This window comes from Convolutriloba macropyga, chromosome 11 (assembly GCF_964194025.1).
Source record: "Convolutriloba macropyga chromosome 11, txConMacr16.3, whole genome shotgun sequence".
NCBI classification, from domain to species: Eukaryota; Metazoa; Xenacoelomorpha; order Acoela; family Convolutidae; genus Convolutriloba; species Convolutriloba macropyga.
In genome coordinates this window covers 51,241,808-51,259,282 of record NC_134478.1, presented here as the reverse complement: position 1 = coordinate 51,259,282, position 17,475 = coordinate 51,241,808, and the positions used below count along the sequence as shown (strand labels likewise).

The 17,475-nt window shown below is 38.1% G+C and overlaps 1 protein-coding gene across 1 annotated transcript in view; it reads right to left on the bottom strand.

Annotated features, from left to right (window-relative positions):
- LOC142349163 (uncharacterized) overlaps nucleotides 1-17,475 on the bottom strand; it is a 60,580-nt gene that overhangs the window by 21,508 nt on the left and 21,597 nt on the right. The window contains exons 6-10 of the mRNA XM_075400578.1: nucleotides 15,833-15,917; nucleotides 13,967-14,054; nucleotides 2,379-2,405; nucleotides 1,846-1,923; nucleotides 1,372-1,434 (exon numbers count right to left, since the gene is read on the bottom strand). Coding sequence (XP_075256693.1) covers nucleotides 1,372-1,434; nucleotides 1,846-1,923; nucleotides 2,379-2,405; nucleotides 13,967-14,054; nucleotides 15,833-15,917 — 341 coding nt within the window. The remainder of the gene's footprint in view (nucleotides 1-1,371; nucleotides 1,435-1,845; nucleotides 1,924-2,378; nucleotides 2,406-13,966; nucleotides 14,055-15,832; nucleotides 15,918-17,475) is intronic.

Here is a 17,475-nt window from a genome sequence, read left to right as displayed (position 1 = left end):
GGTTTTACGTTATTTAACGCGAATATCAGCAGCACCATGTATCCCATTTTAAAACATTTGCACTTTAAACATTATTTCAACAAAAATCTTTTGAAAAAGTCTGAGCTATCTTTGATAAGAGACGGAATTCTTTGCCATTTCTCAAATGTAAAACGTATTGAAAATTTTTTAAAAACTCAAAAAATTTAATTTCCAAATTCAAAATTTTACATCGGAACCCGGAATAACCAATTTTTGAAGAGTTCGCATAATAGAGTCTATGTTTAGGCAGCAGGACTGGAAAAGCAAGGAGTTCAAAATTTGGAGTAAAAAATACGAAAAATTTTAACTGTTGAAACAAATTTAAATACTCGTAGCTTCTCCATTTTTCAAAAATTGGAAATTAAAATCAATATTTGTACAGCGAAGACATCGGACAGTATCATTACAGAAACAATCAGAATATTGCTCTTCAAAATTTTTGGTCTGTAAAAATTATCAATTTTTTTAAGTTTTAATTTGCTTTGGTGAGCCCTGACAGTCCTGAAAGGGAAATTAAATTTATATTTAAGGAAGAGATCTCTTATTGAGGCGATGAATTTTCAACGTTTCTGAGCTTTTGCTGATATATTCTATACCAAAACAAAGACACAACCATTTTTTTACACATATTTTCCGAATAAATTAATGAGAACAAGATTGCAATCCTGTCTTACAATATTTGTAAAAATGGACTCGGTATTCGCAACCGATTTGATGGAAAATTGCAAAAAAGTAGGGAAAAGTTGTACTCTGAGAGCTGTTATTAATTTCCTATCCACTCTCCTAAGACATGACCACACAAAACTTGGTCCTCCTAGCTCTGAAAATAAGCAAATTTGGAAAGATTTATGGTGACAAAAAACTACATTATGCCGCCGATAAGGGCTTTGCTCCACTTCGTCTTGCAATCCTTACAAACTGCTAATTAATGCTTCGAGCAATTCAGTGAAATGCAAGCGGCCTCGAGCATTCTCTTGCGCTTGTTTTTCAAAACAGGTGGTGAAGAGAAGTACTAAATAAGAATACTTTGATGGCAAAAAATAGCAAATTAACTCACAATAGTTAGAGCAAGTGCGACAGATAAATATGATAAACAATCGCTAGAAAATTGTAGCTCTTTTTCTGAAAAGATACCATAATGATACGCGTCAGCAAAAAGTATAGTAAACAATATTAGTTGTTTCAAGTCAAATTTTAATTACCAACAGTACTTACAAACCAATGATCAAACATGAAAAATAAAATACTGTTTTTATTTGAGGTGATAGCTCAATTGTATTTATCAGTGAACTCAATGACAAACTTTTGGTAAAAAATAGATTGAATTGAATGAATGAACAATTTGCTTACAGAAGAGAGAGTAAGCTCGCGTGCTGCCTCTGCGTAAGAAAGGCTGCAGGTTCAAACTGAAGTCTGCAAACAAACAAATTAGCATCTGACGACCTAACACCTTGAGTTGAAAAAAACTTTAGTAAATTAGTAATTTTTAATTAAAAGCTTAGTAATTTTCGGCTTAAAATACTTTAAAGAAAATTGTTCATTTCAAAGTTCTTTTTAAAGGTTACCAATTCGGAGTTCTGGGGCAATGGGGTTGAGGGGAAGGGGGCTTTAGATAGCAACCCCGATATATTGGGGCTAACTTCGATGACATTACTCCAACTAATTTCAACCGCAGTCCTTTATGGTATAATTTTTAAATCCATAAATGATGTTCAACTACTGCACCAGAAGTAACTAAATTTCTTAACTAATATTATTTAAGCTAGAAAAATAAATATAGAAAGCGTGATAAGAACATGGTTAGATTGTAATAGTCCACCTCACCTTTGAATTCCTGCATCTTCTTAGATGCCATATCGAAGTTGGAAGAGCCTTGAGCCACGAAGCCATCGTAGAGTCCACCTGTCAACAATTAGTTAGTAATTGTTAGTAATCGTTAGTTTAGGGGTGAACAGATAAATATATGATAATAAAATTAGGACATGCTGATGAAGCCAAAATTAACATTCAAAGTGTGATTGAAGAAAAATAGCTTTTTAGAAAATCAACGAGTAGCAGAACCCGATAAACAATCTATACTCATCTCAACATCAGTTAAAGAAGCAAAAACGATTACTGTTGATGAGAAGACAGATACACACATTTCGTCCATTAATGCTGCAAAACGAAGCTCTCAAAACTAATACTGAAATTTTGAACAAATCAAATGAAAATCTAGCACGTATGAGATACGTAAGAGACTACGTGAGTATGAAGACGTACAAAAATGAACAATGAAGTCATTGATATAGATGATACCAGGGACAAAATCTGACATCCTCAATATACAGATGACTTAACATCAACAGTTAGCTCACCTAAATTAAATCCGAATCGGGAAAACTCTGAAAGAATATTATTTTTAAAGTTTATTTGTTGCGTGTAACAATTTAAATTAAGAAACTTAGTTACGAGAGGCAGGTAAACTCTCAAGCATATTCATGCCGTCAAAATACATGATGGCGCCAAAAACTTACATACAGCATAATTTCTGCTTTTAAAAATGATTCGTGCCTCATAAGCATGATTTGCGCCAAGGTGCGAAAAAGGTGTAAAATTTAGAGGTTATAAGAGAAACTTTATTCCATTTCTCCGCTTAAACAGAAACGATGGTTAAACAGCTTTAAAACTTCACCTAGATGTCGGATTTTCATGGAAGAAAATACAAAAACAACAAAACTTGAAATCAAGATCCAGTGAACAATATTCATATAAAAATTAGCTGGAAAAAATTTGAAAGCCAAAAATTGAGTGAAGCCTCGAAAAATGTCAAAAAATCCAAAAAAGTTAGTAAATTATGTCTTAAAGTTCCCAAGGACTCACTGGAGCATTAGAGTAACTCAAAACGCTTGCTCTTGAGACGATACAATTTCTAGAGGTACAATTAGATGAATTCGCAGAAAGATATGGATTTTTTTTTTCAAAAAATGGTGCAAAAAAGTCAGTTTGAATAATATAAGCAAGTGTTTTTTGTTCAAAATGGTGTATCAATATGCTCAAGAAGCCCTTTCATTTCTGGCAGATTGTTCTTTTATTGATGAAAATAGAGTGCGCATCTCCAGCGATGGAATTGTTCGAGTTTTTGAAGAAATGGTACGAGATTTGAGTTCGGACAAGTGATCACTTATGTTTTGGGGTGCAATAGAATAAGATGGGCGGAAATTGCTGCTTAAATGTCCAAACAAGCTAGACGCTGTTGCTCATTTGGAAATTTTGAATAATTACGAGGAAAAAATGCATTTTCAGGAGCTTATTTTTCAGCAAGATAAAGCTCCTGTGCATTAATAGAGGACTATATTGCGGCTGAGCTTAACAACTCAGAAATCAAATTGAATAGCGCTTCAAGGTCATTTCAAGCTCTCAAGCTAGAATAGTGTGACAAGCGAAATTTAATGCTACATTTTACTGAAGCCATTCGGATTTGTTCATTTTGTTCAACATTTATATTTAGCAACTATTATTAGTACACAATTGTCATTCACGAAGTAAAACTAACTCAAACTCGAACTACCTCAACAACCAGCAAAACAATACTACGACTTAACAGTATTGCATCAGATTCTTTGCGATTGGATTGCGAATCAACCTGTTATTGACACAGAATATTCGACAAAACTTCTACATGGTTAACAAATTTCCCATGACATCAAATTTACACTGAAAAAGTGACGTTATGGAAAAGTGTTCACATTCTGTCGACATCATTACCTACAACCAATCGACAGTTGAATTTGACATGTAAATCCACGTGACTAGCAGCATAAAAGGAGCTTGAAAAACTACCAAAAATCAGAAGAAATTTGCAATTTTGGTCATATTAACTGACATACAGTGCGTATTGAAGCACACTTTCTTGAGCGGTAAATTACTTGTTATCGTGTCTTGTTTCTGTAGATCATATTAGTGATTGTACAGTATTAACTTTACTTTGACTTGTGAAAAGAGAATTAACTTTGATATTCTCAAAACTTTCTTTCTGAGGAACGAAGTTCCTAAGTAAGAGAAACTTTGTGCAAAGCATAAAGTCAGTTTCTCTTACTGGCTTTAAAGAAGCGTAATCTAGTTCAACATTGGTGTTATTGAAACCAATAGAGAGACTTGCTAACATTAAAGTTAGAAAATTATTATTATTATCAGATTTACAAAGGGTAAAAGGCCCTGTTTTACAACTGCTAACGGTAGCAGGTTGAAACTTTGCAGAGTCATAGCCAAGTTATAAGGCTACAATCTTTCGAAGCGGGATTTCCAAAATTCGGTTTATAACTTGAGTTATTAACCAAAACTCAACAAAAATTTGATTGTTTCAATTTGAATTATTTTGTTATTCTGAGAGAAACAAGTTTGTTATACAGCAAAGCTGAGCGATTAGTTATCAGAAGTAATTGAGCAACAAGTAATGCACCGTATTCTACAGTATAGCGGATAATACAGTTCACAAAAGTTAACTGCAAAAACACATTATCCGGACAGATTTGAAACCGCTGAAACGAACTGGGCAGTGTAAAGTTTTCCTTGACTTTGATAGGAGAGCAGCCGTTACATTTGGTCCGCCGACCCGGACAGTGGAAGGCAAACTGCTGTCCAATCTGATGAAGAGAGTGCCAAAGGCACCCCCTAAAGAGAATCAAACAAATCAACAGCGCAACGCCAGTGAGGCAGAGCGAAAGTTCCGAGTGCACTTCACAAATTACGTTGAAGAACTAACCTCGCTTAAAAGGAGCAAGCAAAGCAAAAGGCAATCAGGCAATCCTAACACGATCAGCAGAGAGGAGCTCAAATCAACAGCACAAAGGTACGACAAGAAGTTCCAAGATTTAGGGGAAGAAGTCAACACTAAAAGAAGTCTTGGCTACAAAATAATTGAAGATTCAGATCGACCCAACAAATTAAAGGTCCTCTATCAACAGACAGTCCGCCTCCTAGAGGAAGAAATACCCAAGCAACTGCAGCGTCGAAACAAGCTTGTGCCCTACCAAGCAAATTTCGTTGAAGAACATCTGAAAGAAGCAAGGAAGTGCAAAGCAAGTTTGGACTATCATTGGCTTGCATATATAAGCAAAGGCACGCAACCAGAAATGAATGCAGAGCAAAGCAACGCAACCCAAGCAGTGAACGACAGCGAGAGCAACAACTACCAAACAGACAACCCAGTTGCTCAATCAGTGCAAAATGGAGCAACAGTAAGCGGCCAAGAGACGGAGAATGTTTCGGAAACATCTTCAGCACAGCAAAGGCGCGAGGAAAGGATGAAGAAGTTTGATACCGAGTTCGAAACGAAGATGCGACTGGAACAGGCACGGTTCGAGCGGAGGAGGCTAGAGCTAGAAATGCAAATGAAAGAACTGGAAACCAAGCATCAACTGCTGGAGGAAGAGCGTGAGCTGGAGCGCAAAGTGAAGAGAACGGCATTAGAAAACGATGATGCTCGTTCCCAATCAACCAGTGCTCGAGACAAATCACCCTTCAACTGGACCCCAAAGAAGAGAGATGTCTCTGACTGGGCCAGCAGGATCGACAACCTTCTAACACCAGAACGACCAACAGCTCGCTTCGAAGTAACCCCTGAAGTGAACAGGCATAGTCACTTCTCACGATATCGCAGTTCACGAGACCGATCCTCAAGTGCTGAAGACCGAGACGTTTCCCCCAGAGCTGGTCTATTACGATACAACACTGGCTATTCAGGTAGTGGTAGCCTACCAAAGCTGAAGTTGAACAACTTCGACGGGAACCCTCTCGAATGGCCGGAGTGGTCTAGTATGTTCATTGCTACAGTGGATCAACGACCAATACCAGACTCAGAGAAGATGAGCCATCTGAAGACTCTTCTGACAGGCAAGGCAAGGTCAGAAATCTCTGGAATGGGCTATTCTGGACAGTTCTATGGTGCTGCATGGAGTATTCTGGAGAGGAAATTTGGAAGACCTCATGTGATCATTGATGCACAGCTGGAGAGTCTTCGCAAAGCAAGTCAGGTGAAACCACACGACTCAACAGGTCTGATCAGTTTCTAAGTTATTGTTTCGAACTTTGTGAATGTGCTCAAAGAGTACAAGCAGATTGGTGATCTGCAATCAAGCTCGACACTGTATATGGCAGTAGATAAACTACCCCAAGTTCTCAAAGAGAAGTGGTGGTTCTATGTTGATGATAAAGATGAAGATTGGCCTGATCTGATAATGTTTGAAAAATGGCTATCAAGGATAGCATTCGTGCAGGAAGGGTTTTCAGCTTTCAAGGGAGAGCGAAGAGAAGAAGACCGAAGAAGCACAAATAGAGACAAACGGTTCTCGAAAACGTCGAACTTCAGTGCAAGTTCCAACGTGAAAGAAACGAAGCAAACGCAAAGTGATCACTGTCCGCTAGCTGATGGCACTCATAAAATATGGAACTGTCCACTATTCAGGTACATGAGTGTGAATGATCGGTACGCAGCAGTGAGGAAGCAACGCTTATGTTACGGATGTCTAGGCAAAGGACATGCAATCAAAGATTGTAAAGTCAATGCGTGCGGCATCAATGGATGCATCAAGAAGCACAACCGATTGCTACACTCAGAAAACCAAATGGACGAGGGCAATCACGCAGTCAACGTAAGCGCAGCAACAATCAACCAGAGTAACGAAGTTACTAGCTTTCTTCAGATAGTTCCTGTCTCAATACAGAGCGGTGGCAACAGGCTGAACACATATGCTTTCCTCGATAGTGGATCAACGGTTTCATTCATCGATCAAAGTGTGCAAGAGAAGTTACGGGCCCAAGGCACCGGTGTGACGCTCAACATAGCTGGCATACACGGAACGAAGGATCTGAAGACAGAAAAGGTTCCTCTCAAAATAAAGGGAGTACATTCAAAGGTGCATTCAATCGAAGCGTTTGCACACCCGTCAATCTCCTTGGGAAACACAAACTACAACTACAACAAGCTGAAGCAAAGCTTCAACCACTTGAGTGTTTTAACCAGCAAAAGCTTCAACTTGATGGAAGTTGGCATCAACCTTGGTCAAGATGCTTATGAGCTACAACGCCCATTGGACTATAAGATAGGAACACGAAGTGAACCTTTCGCCGTTCTAACAGAGCTAGGATGGGTAGTCAGTGGACCCATGACGGGCAAAAGAAGACAAAATGTTTGTCATTTCGCCTGCACTGAAGATGTGAAAGTGGCTGAGAATATTCAAACCTGGTGGGACATAGAAACCTATGCTCCCAAAATCAACGTCGTCAGTCAGTCAAAGAAGGAACTGCAGGCACAGAAGATGCTAGAGAGTACGACGAAGTTCACAGGCGAGCGGTACGAAGTGGGAATGCTGTGGAGTGAACCAGAGCCAAACCTACCGAACAACTACAGCTCAGCCTTGGGTCAGCTTTACTCACTGGAGCGAAGATTCCAAAGGGACCCAAATCTGAAGAATTTGTATCAACAGTCAATAGATACAGACGTAGAAAAAGGATTCGTAAAGATATTGGACGAGTTCGAAGTGAAAGGCACCTTCGGGAAAGAATGGTATTTGCCACACCATCCAGTGCTAAACCGGAACAAGCCTGGCAAAGTAAGACGTGTTTGCAATGCCGCATCCAAGTACAAAGAAGTATGCCTAAATGATAAGCTACTAGCAGCACCTGATCTGCTACATGGGTTGATTGGAACAATATTCAGATTCCGTGAGGGACCAATAGCCCTGACAGCTGACATCGAATCGATGTTTCTACAAGTGCAAGTTCCCGAACAGGATAGAAGTTGCTTGAGGTTCTTATGGCGTCCTAGAACAAACGAACCTGTTCAGATATACGAATATCAGCGTCATGTTTTTGGAGCTAAGAGTTCTCCAACTTGTGCAAACTATGCTCTCAACCGAGTGGGACTGGATAACGAAAAAGAGTATCCGATTGCAGCCAAGGCAATACAAAACAACTTCTACATGGACGATTTCATCAAATCGGTAGGAACCCCTGAAGAAGCAATTGAAGTCTTCAATCAACTACAACCTCTTCTCTCTCGACGTGGGTTTGAATTGAAGAAGTGGATAAGCAATAACGATGCAGTTACCGAAGCAATCCCAGAAGACTTGAAGTCAATCAGCAACACAAAACAAGTCGAAGTGGAACCCAATACGGAGGGATCTTCAGTGCTAGGACTACAATGGACCGTTACTGATGACAGTCTTCAAGTATGCAGAGGTACAAACAAGGAAGTGGAAGCGCCTATAACCCAGAGGAAGATTCTGTCACTGGTATCTTCAGTATTCGACCCGATCGGATTGTTTGCTCCGTTCAGTGTTCATATGAGACGACTTCTGAAAAGCATCTGGATCAAGAATGGACAACATTGGGACAACGAAGTGGAACCTAGTGAAGAAGAAAAATTTCTGAGATGGAAAGAACAACTTCCAATAGTGGCTGAGACAAGCATCGATAGAAGATACTTCAACAGAGAGAGGGATAAAACTGAGCTTCATGTGTTTGCTGACGCATCTGAAGACACGATGTGTGCAGTGGCCTATCTACGTTCACAACCAAAAGAATACTCAGCTGACTTAGCATTTGTCATTGGAAAATGCAGAGTGGCACCGATGAGGCATCTTTCAATACCACGATTGGAGTTGCAAGCGGCAGTCATGGCAGTGAGGTTGAAAGAACAGATAGTCAAGGAACATGAAATGAAGATAAATAGTTGCAGTTTTTGGTCAGACTCAACTACGGTATTGCAGTGGATACACAGTTCCCATCGCAAACAACAAGTGTTTGTGGCCAATCGAGTAGCTGAGATACTAGATACCATTGATGTTTCACAGTGGAAACATGTCAGCGGTATCAACAACCCAGCGGACATTGGCACCAGAGCAATCAACATTGAGGAACTCAAGAGGACTGAGTGGCTCACTGGGCCGGCCTGGTTAAAACGACCAGAAAGTGAATGGCCAGAGCAAGTGAACCTAATCTTTGCATCAGATGAAGAGAATATACCCTCATCAGTCTTCATGATACAGGCTGAAGAAAAGAAATCTGTTAATCAGTGGGAACGATTCAGCAATTTTAACAGACTAGTAAATACAGTGGCATACGTACAGCGAGCATTGAACCAACACAAACCAGCAACGCTTGTAACCAGCATTGAAGAAAGAGAAAAAGCAAAAGCAACAATCTTCAAGTTACTACAGCAAGAACAGTTTGGTGAAGAGATGAAATCTCTCAAAGCTGAAAAGGAAATTCCAAAAGGCAGTAAAATCCTACAATTCTCACCCTTCGTAGACGAAGAAGGACTTATTCGAGCCAAAGGCAGAATAGGCAAAAGTAAATTGGACTTCAAAGCAAAGCATCCAATTTTGCTACATTGGAAACATCATGCGGTTGAATTATTCTTGCGAAACGAGCACAAGGACAACCAACACGAGGGCACTGAGCATGTAAGAAACATTGTTCAGCAGAAGATGTGGATCCTAGGCATACGGAACGCCTTAAGATCAATCAAGAACAAGTGCATTACCTGCAGAAAAGGCAGAGCACAAACGATAGCACCAGTAATGGCAGGTCTACCCGAAGAGCGGTTAGATGCTTCAACAGCCTTTACAAATGTTGGAGTCGACTACTTTGGCCCTTTCATTGTGAAGATTGGGCGAAGAAATGAAAAGCGATGGTGTTGTCTCTTTACTTGTCTAACTATGAGAGCGGTGCATATAGAAGTTGTACCCAAGTTGGACACAGATAGTTGTCTCAATGCAATAATGAGATTTATTGCTCGAAGAGGCAAACCGAATACGATCATCAGCGACAACGGGACAAACTTTGTTGGAGCTGAAAGAGAGTTTGCAGAGTATGTTGTGGCATGGAACAAAGAAGGGATCGAAGAACATCTAATTCAACGAGGGATCAGATGGAAGTTCAACCCACCCGCAGCACCTCACTTTGGAGGAGTATGGGAGCGGTTGGTGAGAAGTTGCAAGAAAGCAATGTATGCAGTGTTGGGGAACAGATCAGTCACCGAGGACGTTCTTTCAACAACGATGTGTATTGTTGAGCAGACGTTGAACGCGAGACCTTTGACTCCAGTCAGTTCAGATGTTAATGACTTAGAAGCATTGACCCCCAATCAATTCTTGCTTGGCAACAAGAACGTTTGCTTACCCTACCTACCATGCGCGGAGGAATATGTCGATCATCGAAAGCTCTTTCGACAAACTCAAGCCTATGCAAATCTCATATGGGACAGATTTCGTAAAGAATATCTGCCAACTCTGAATAATCGGCAAAAATGGCGATCTACGGCGAACGAAACCCTTAAAGAAGGCGATCTCGTTTGGTTGATCGAAGACAGCGATAAGCGTGGATATTACAATCTAGGTCGAGTTGCGGAGACCATCGATGGGTCTGACGGTGTGATTCGATCAGCTATAGTTCGAACGAACGACGGAGTGTACAAGAGACCAGTAGTGAAGCTCGCCCCAGTACTACATGGAAAAGATGTTTTCGCGATGGAAAACAGGGCCGGCGATATTGCGGCTGAGCTTAACAACTCAGAAATCAAATTGAATAGCGCTTCAAGGTCATTTCAAGCTCTCAAGCTAGAATAGTGTGACAAGCGAAATTTAATGCTACATTTTACTGAAGCCATTCGGATTTGTTCATTTTGTTCAACATTTATATTTAGCAACTATTATTAGTACACAATTGTCATTCACGAAGTAAAACTAACTCAAACTCGAACTACCTCAACAACCAGCAAAACAATACTACGACTTAACAGTATTGCATCAGATTCTTTGCGATTGGATTGCGAATCAACCTGTTATTGACACAGAATATTCGACAAAACTTCTACATGGTTAACAAATTTCCCATGACATCAAATTTACACTGAAAAAGTGACGTTATGGAAAAGTGTTCACATTCTGTCGACATCATTATCTACAACCAATCAACAGTTGAATTTGACATGTAAATCCACGTGACTAGCAGCATAAAAGGAGCTTGAAAAACTACCAAAAATCAGAAGAAATTTGCAATTTTGGTCATATTAACTGACATACAGTGCGTATTGAAGCACACTTTCTTGAGCGGTAAATTACTTGTTATCGTGTCTTGTTTCTGTAGATCATATTAGTGATTGTACAGTATTAACTTTACTTTGACTCGTGAAAAGAGAATTAACTTTGATATTCTCAAAACTTTCTTTCTGAGGAACGAAGGCTACAATCTTTCGAAGCGGGATTTCCAAAATTCGGTTTATAACTTGAGTTATTAACCAAAACTCAACAAAAATTTGATTGTTTCAATTTGAATTATTTTGTTATTCTGAGAGAAACAAGTTTGTTATACAGCAAAGCTGAGCGATTAGTTATCAGAAGTAATTGAGCAACAAGTAATGCAACGGTATTCTACAGAATAGCGGATAATACAGTTCACAAAAGTTAACTGCAAAAACACAATATCCGGACAGATTTGAAACCGCTGAAACGAACTGGGCGGTGTAAAGTTTTCCTTGACTTTGATAGGAGAGCAGCCGTTACAGACTAACGGCAATTTTTTTCCAAGAAAAGGACAGGAAGGTGCTGCAATGGCCAGCACTCAGTCCATATCTGAATCTTATTAAAAATGTATGGGCGACCTTGAAGCAGCAATTACAAAAACAGATAGGTTCTCTGGGGAAGTGTCAGACATTGGAACGAAATTGACACTCATGTCGAGAGAAACCTGTATGAAAACTATCCAAAACCGTCTGCTGGACGTTTAAAAAGCTTAAGGGGTAATAAAGCGTTATTAAAGCACACATTGAAATCAAAAGTGTATTTGCAATGCTCTCAAAAAAAATCTTTAGGTGTCCGTAGCTTGTTGGTACCATAGTGTACTAGTTTCTCATTTGGTTGCAACAGTTTGACATCTCCCCGTTCACTGGTGAAATAAAAAATATAATCGAATAACGATGGCGAAATTGCTCAGGAACGGATAAGGGAGACTCGACGTATTGTAGATTGCTATCACTGGGTGAAGGGAGTAGTAGCGGAGTAAACGGTTTATTAGGGTGCTCAAATGATTTATCAGAGCTAATGTAGCGCACTAGAAAAATTCAAGGTTTAAAAAAAACTATATGGCACTCTTTTAATTTGATGTTTATGAGCAAACTGCCGCTAAATAAGTTTAACTGCTTAAAATTATTCATGAGAGTTCAATTTAGATCACGATAAAATTTGAGAACTCAGAACGGTCAGGCAAAGTTTAAGCAATACAACAAATGGTAGGAAACGCAGAAAGTTGCACATTCTCGAGATGTATATGCAGTTGATGGAATTCATAATTGGTGGGGATATGCTATGAGTAGATAATGGAGACTGTCAGTCATGGGGTCAAACCTGGTAAAAAATAACCTTTGAATCTTGAAAATTACCAAAGCTTACAAACTACGAACATTAGAAACACACGGAGCACACTAAATGTTAATGACCGTTGTTCGAAAACAGAATTTTACATAAGGAATCAAAGAATTCAACTTTAGCCATTAAGAAATGTAGTATTTATTCTGTTTCGAATTCAGTTACAAAAAATATGTTATATGGCACATTACTATGTAAAAAAACAGCACGTGCGCCTAGGGGCGTAAAAATATGAGCCCGCTAAGCTTGGAGTGGGGGGGGGGGCAAAACAGAATATATCACAAATGTGATTTACATTTAAAAACACGTATAATACAAATACTTCTCTTCGAGTTGTACAAAGAGAGACACTACTATAGTAATTGCTTCGAACATCGTAAGCGAGCAATTAATGAAGGCAAAATCCAAAGCATCTAATGTCATCTCTATGTTCATTAGGTGAGCAGGCTCAAAGAATTTCCAACATTTCATAAAATCCATATTTCTAGCAGACCCATGATTGATTCTGATAAATTTTACATTTTTATGGACCAACATTCTAAGGAATTGTTCCATTCGGAAATGTATAGATTCTTAGGAAATGCTTCATGTATACAACGACGTGATTTGACACGTGTACAAGCCAATGAAAATGGTCGGCGAGGGAGTTTTTCTCGGGGAAAAATCAGGGAATGATTTCTGTTAGCCGAAGGCTCGATTGAACAAAAGCGCTTTCTGTCAAACTAGGCAAAAAATGTCCAACTTATACTGTCGAAATTAAGAAAATGCCATTTAAAACACTTTAGGGTGGCACTTCAAAATCCGCTTGACAATAAAAAGAAGTCTAGTATCTCCCTTATTTCGTTTTCATTAGAAAATTCGAGTTCACGCACAAAAATTCAAAAAAAAAAGAAACGCACGAGTAAAGTTCAGTATTTTTTAAAAGCATTTGAGACCCTGTTAGGCGTGCACTACTTTATATTATAGTTGCCTACTTTATTTTATAGACTGGATTTTCATGTGCCACTCTTCAATGTTTCAATTTGTTTAATTTCACTAGAGTCCACAAATCTTTTGCCTAATATCACAAGGAGGGGTCAGCATAATATTAAGCAGCATATTTTCCTTGCGTTGAAGTCATTGATGATTGAAGAAATAAAGTTTTTCAAGCGCGAAACAAAGAGAAAGTTGATTGCTGCTGATTCGGTAATCTAATTTAAGATTTACAGCTCAAATGTAGCTGTTTATAAAGTTTACGGCATTTAGGCAAAACAAGCTGACAATTTATTGAAATGCAAAGAAAATAATGAAAAAGTATGGCTATCCTTCCACAAATCATTACCCTCAAATTAACAAATGTCTAATTGGATTAGAAATAATTGTTCCGTATTCAAATGTGCAGGTCAAAATATTTATTGTTTGCTGAAGTTAAAATTAGCTCTTGTCATAATAGCTCAATAGGTGGAAAAAGCTTCCTTCATATGAAATAAAATGGAATTTTTTCAATGCAATGGGATTTTTGCGTGAGCGTTGCTAATGAGAAGCCCCGTACAACTCACCTGTTCTGGGGGAAGTGGGTGAGTCGACCTCGTCATCTCCAGGGTCCTGGTCCAATAGAGGTGCTGAAGTCACACGAATCAGAGTGCCCTGCAAAAATGAAAAACTAAAATAAATACATTAATTATTCAAATATTTTCAAAACCAATTCAAAATTTATCCACGCGAGATAAACTCAGAATTTTTTGCAACTATTTGATCTGTTTTGAAAGCAAATTTCAGCATTATTCAATAAAATCACATTAAAACATGTGCTCATTTATCGCATTTTTACCGTTTGTGCCCCCACCCCCCCCCCCCCCCAGTACGTTTTCCTCCCCCAGTTACAGAGCACGTGCCATTACATTGTAAATCATTATGTAAAAATATGGCACGCGCGTGTGGGGGTGCAAATAATATGTGCCCACTAATTTGGGGGGGGGGGGGCACAAACGGAAAAGATCCAATTTATCAATTATGATATGAGAGCTGTGAAATCTCTCAAAAATAATTACTGCAAGAAGTTCAAATTACTACGTCAGGGATCAGCACTAGCCTAAAAAAGAGGAAAATATATCCATTAAAAAAAAACAATTCGGTTTGTCATGTGTTTGCCAACACTAAGACAAAATAGCCCTGAATTAGTTGAAGACATAAAACTTCTGCAATTTTTCAGTTGCAAGAACGGCACAATTGAATTTTAAAATTCTCATTTGTAGGGGTCGGCCAAACGAATCTGTAATTTCGTATACCACAGACACAACCAGATCAGCACAAGAGAGCAAAAATACAATATTCGTATTTACCTGCCATTTTGGATACCATTACGTTCAAAAAAATGGTAGCTGTTTCATGATTATACCAAAAACTTTCCATCTTCGCTGTTAAAATTTAATATGCAGTGACTTCATGGCTAGCAAAAAAAGAACTATAACACAACCGACTAACGTAGGAAGAATTGATCTCGTGCTAGTGGCAGGAGCTCTAAATCTATTGCAGCCTGCTTCAGTGGGGGCGGGACATCAAAGGTTATCATTAGAGGTTACTATATACCACTTTTAAGAATTGAAGTAAAAAAATGACACCAATTTTGGCGCACTTTTCATTTGACATTAAGTATTACTGCGCCATTTGAGTTCAGCTGCAAAAATTGTTCGTGAGACAAATTTAGATCAGGCAAAACGAAGAACATCAAGGGCGCAAGAGTGGTATAAATTGAGCAAATTACTGAGCAAACTTCTTGGAAAAGATCCTTAGAAACCTAAATGCAAGCTTCCTGGAAAATTAATGGGAAGCCAGTTACTCGATTTTTTTTCATTTACTTTGACTGATGGCCCTATCAAATTGTAGGCGACTCCAATTACGGATATTATATTCGCAGCAAAACAGAACGAAGTAGTTGTTCGTTGTTTTGTGCGACAGTGTGCCAAAGTTAATGAACAAACCACCGTAATCTGATAGCCATAGCAGTAAAATTTGGGTCTAAATAAGAGTTCAGGAAATCCTTCGGCAAATCGAGCTCAGCCTCGAGAGCATTTGCCGCAGGTTTTGAGCTTTAATTGCATTAGGCTTCACAGAACTATATTCTAACATATACTTACTATTGAAGTGCGACCCAATGAGGTCAGCTGCTTAGAATTGTGAATGAGAGAAATATAGATCGAACAAAATTCAAAAGTTTAAGCGTGATAAAAATCACTCGAAAAGTTATAAACGGGTCAACTAAAATTTGCATAAAAAACAAAAAAATCACATACGACTAATTGGTTCGAACTTGGTTTGTAGGCAATTAATCACAGCAACCCCTAGCATATCAACCTACATAATCGGGTCTTCAATGGCAACATGCTTGGTGAAAATTGCAAAGCATACAGAAACAGTTTTCTCACTGGTTGGTGGAGGTTTATGGGTGGATGAAGACGGTGTTCAACCACAGGCGACTCTTGTTCATCCCCATCGTAGCCAGTTCCACCTCTGAAACAGAATCAATAAAATACATTTATACCTAATATTAATATTCAACCAACATAACTAACCAATATAACTAATATTTATATTTAACCGATATAACTAACGTACACGGCAGATTACCGGAGTAGCTGCGAAAGAATAGACTTGCATGCCGTATAATAGAGATAGAAACAGATACATATCTAAATTGAAACAAAAAAATCGACGCCGCTCCAAAAGCAATGTAAAAAGCATTCCGCGATTTACAAAAATGAAGATTGTTAAAATTCATTTCGCAGAAGCCTTTTTATTAGAGTCTTTATTTATTAGGGCCTTTTTATTTTATTTAAAAAATGAAGATTGTTAAAAATCATTCCGCAGAAGCATTCTTATTAGGGACCCTTATTACACAAATGAGTTCCTTTGACCTTATACTACCTCAAATTATACTTAAGTTTTTAAGTGCAAAAGTCAATTTATTGAGTGAGTTAAGTCACGTATTATCAAAACCCAATCACGCAAATGACTTTAAAACGTTGACTAAAGAGTAAGAAAACACGTCACGCGCGCAAATGCCGTTAGTGAGAGGAAGAAGTCCGTCAGAAAATTTGACAATTTCAGCTTTGCTGCGTGAACAAATGAACAGACGACGAAACAAAAAACATAGCCGAAAGAACTCCGGAAACTATTCGACGATTCGTCTTCGTGAAAGAATTACCTTTTAAATCAACTGGTTCCTACTAAAGCGACAACTAAAAATAAAAAAAAAATAAATCAAAAATGAAAATAGCCCATAAAACCAACTGAACGACCAAATTTATATTACTCCTATGTATAAAACAAACCAAAAGCTTTGTGCACCATTGAAAACATCAAAGTACGCAAGCAGCAAAAGTCAAGCCATGTTAGGCTCCCAAAACTTTATATTGGAAGAAAAATAGAATTACTGCAAGAAATGGCCAAAACTTGTTACAAAATTATTCAATTTCCGTAAGTTCCATCAATGGAAACACTATTTTACAATATTAAAACAGAAATCAATTGGTTATTAATTAAACGTTGTCGGTTTCACTAAAAACTTCAGTTGTCGCATTAAAGAATACTGAACGCGATAAAACTAAACAATGACCAAAAATGAAATCGAAACTAATTAAAAAAAAAAGACTGGAGAGGTCGAACAACATTCAAACGCAAAATTCGTGTGTCACCGAAACCAAGCCCTAAGTACATTCATAAAAAATGAGTGTTGTTCAAAATTTTTAAAATTGAAACAAGCAAAACCTAAGTGCCATATTATGATTAAAAAAGTCAATTGTAAACAAAAAATCTTTAAAATTAAAGGGAAAAAAACAAAAATTTTTGCTTCAAATCGTTAATTTCCAATTTGATAAAGGCAGGGTGAGTAAAACTATAGGTCTTAGGAGAATTTTCGAAAGAAACATGCAAGAGTGTGGAGAATACAAACATTGTAAAAAAGATAAAACTAATTCGCAATTTCTGAAAAATCAAAAAAAAACTAAAATGGAAACACTAATGAAAAATCAAAATGAAAAAATGGAGTAAAAAGCATGGACTTTTCGTT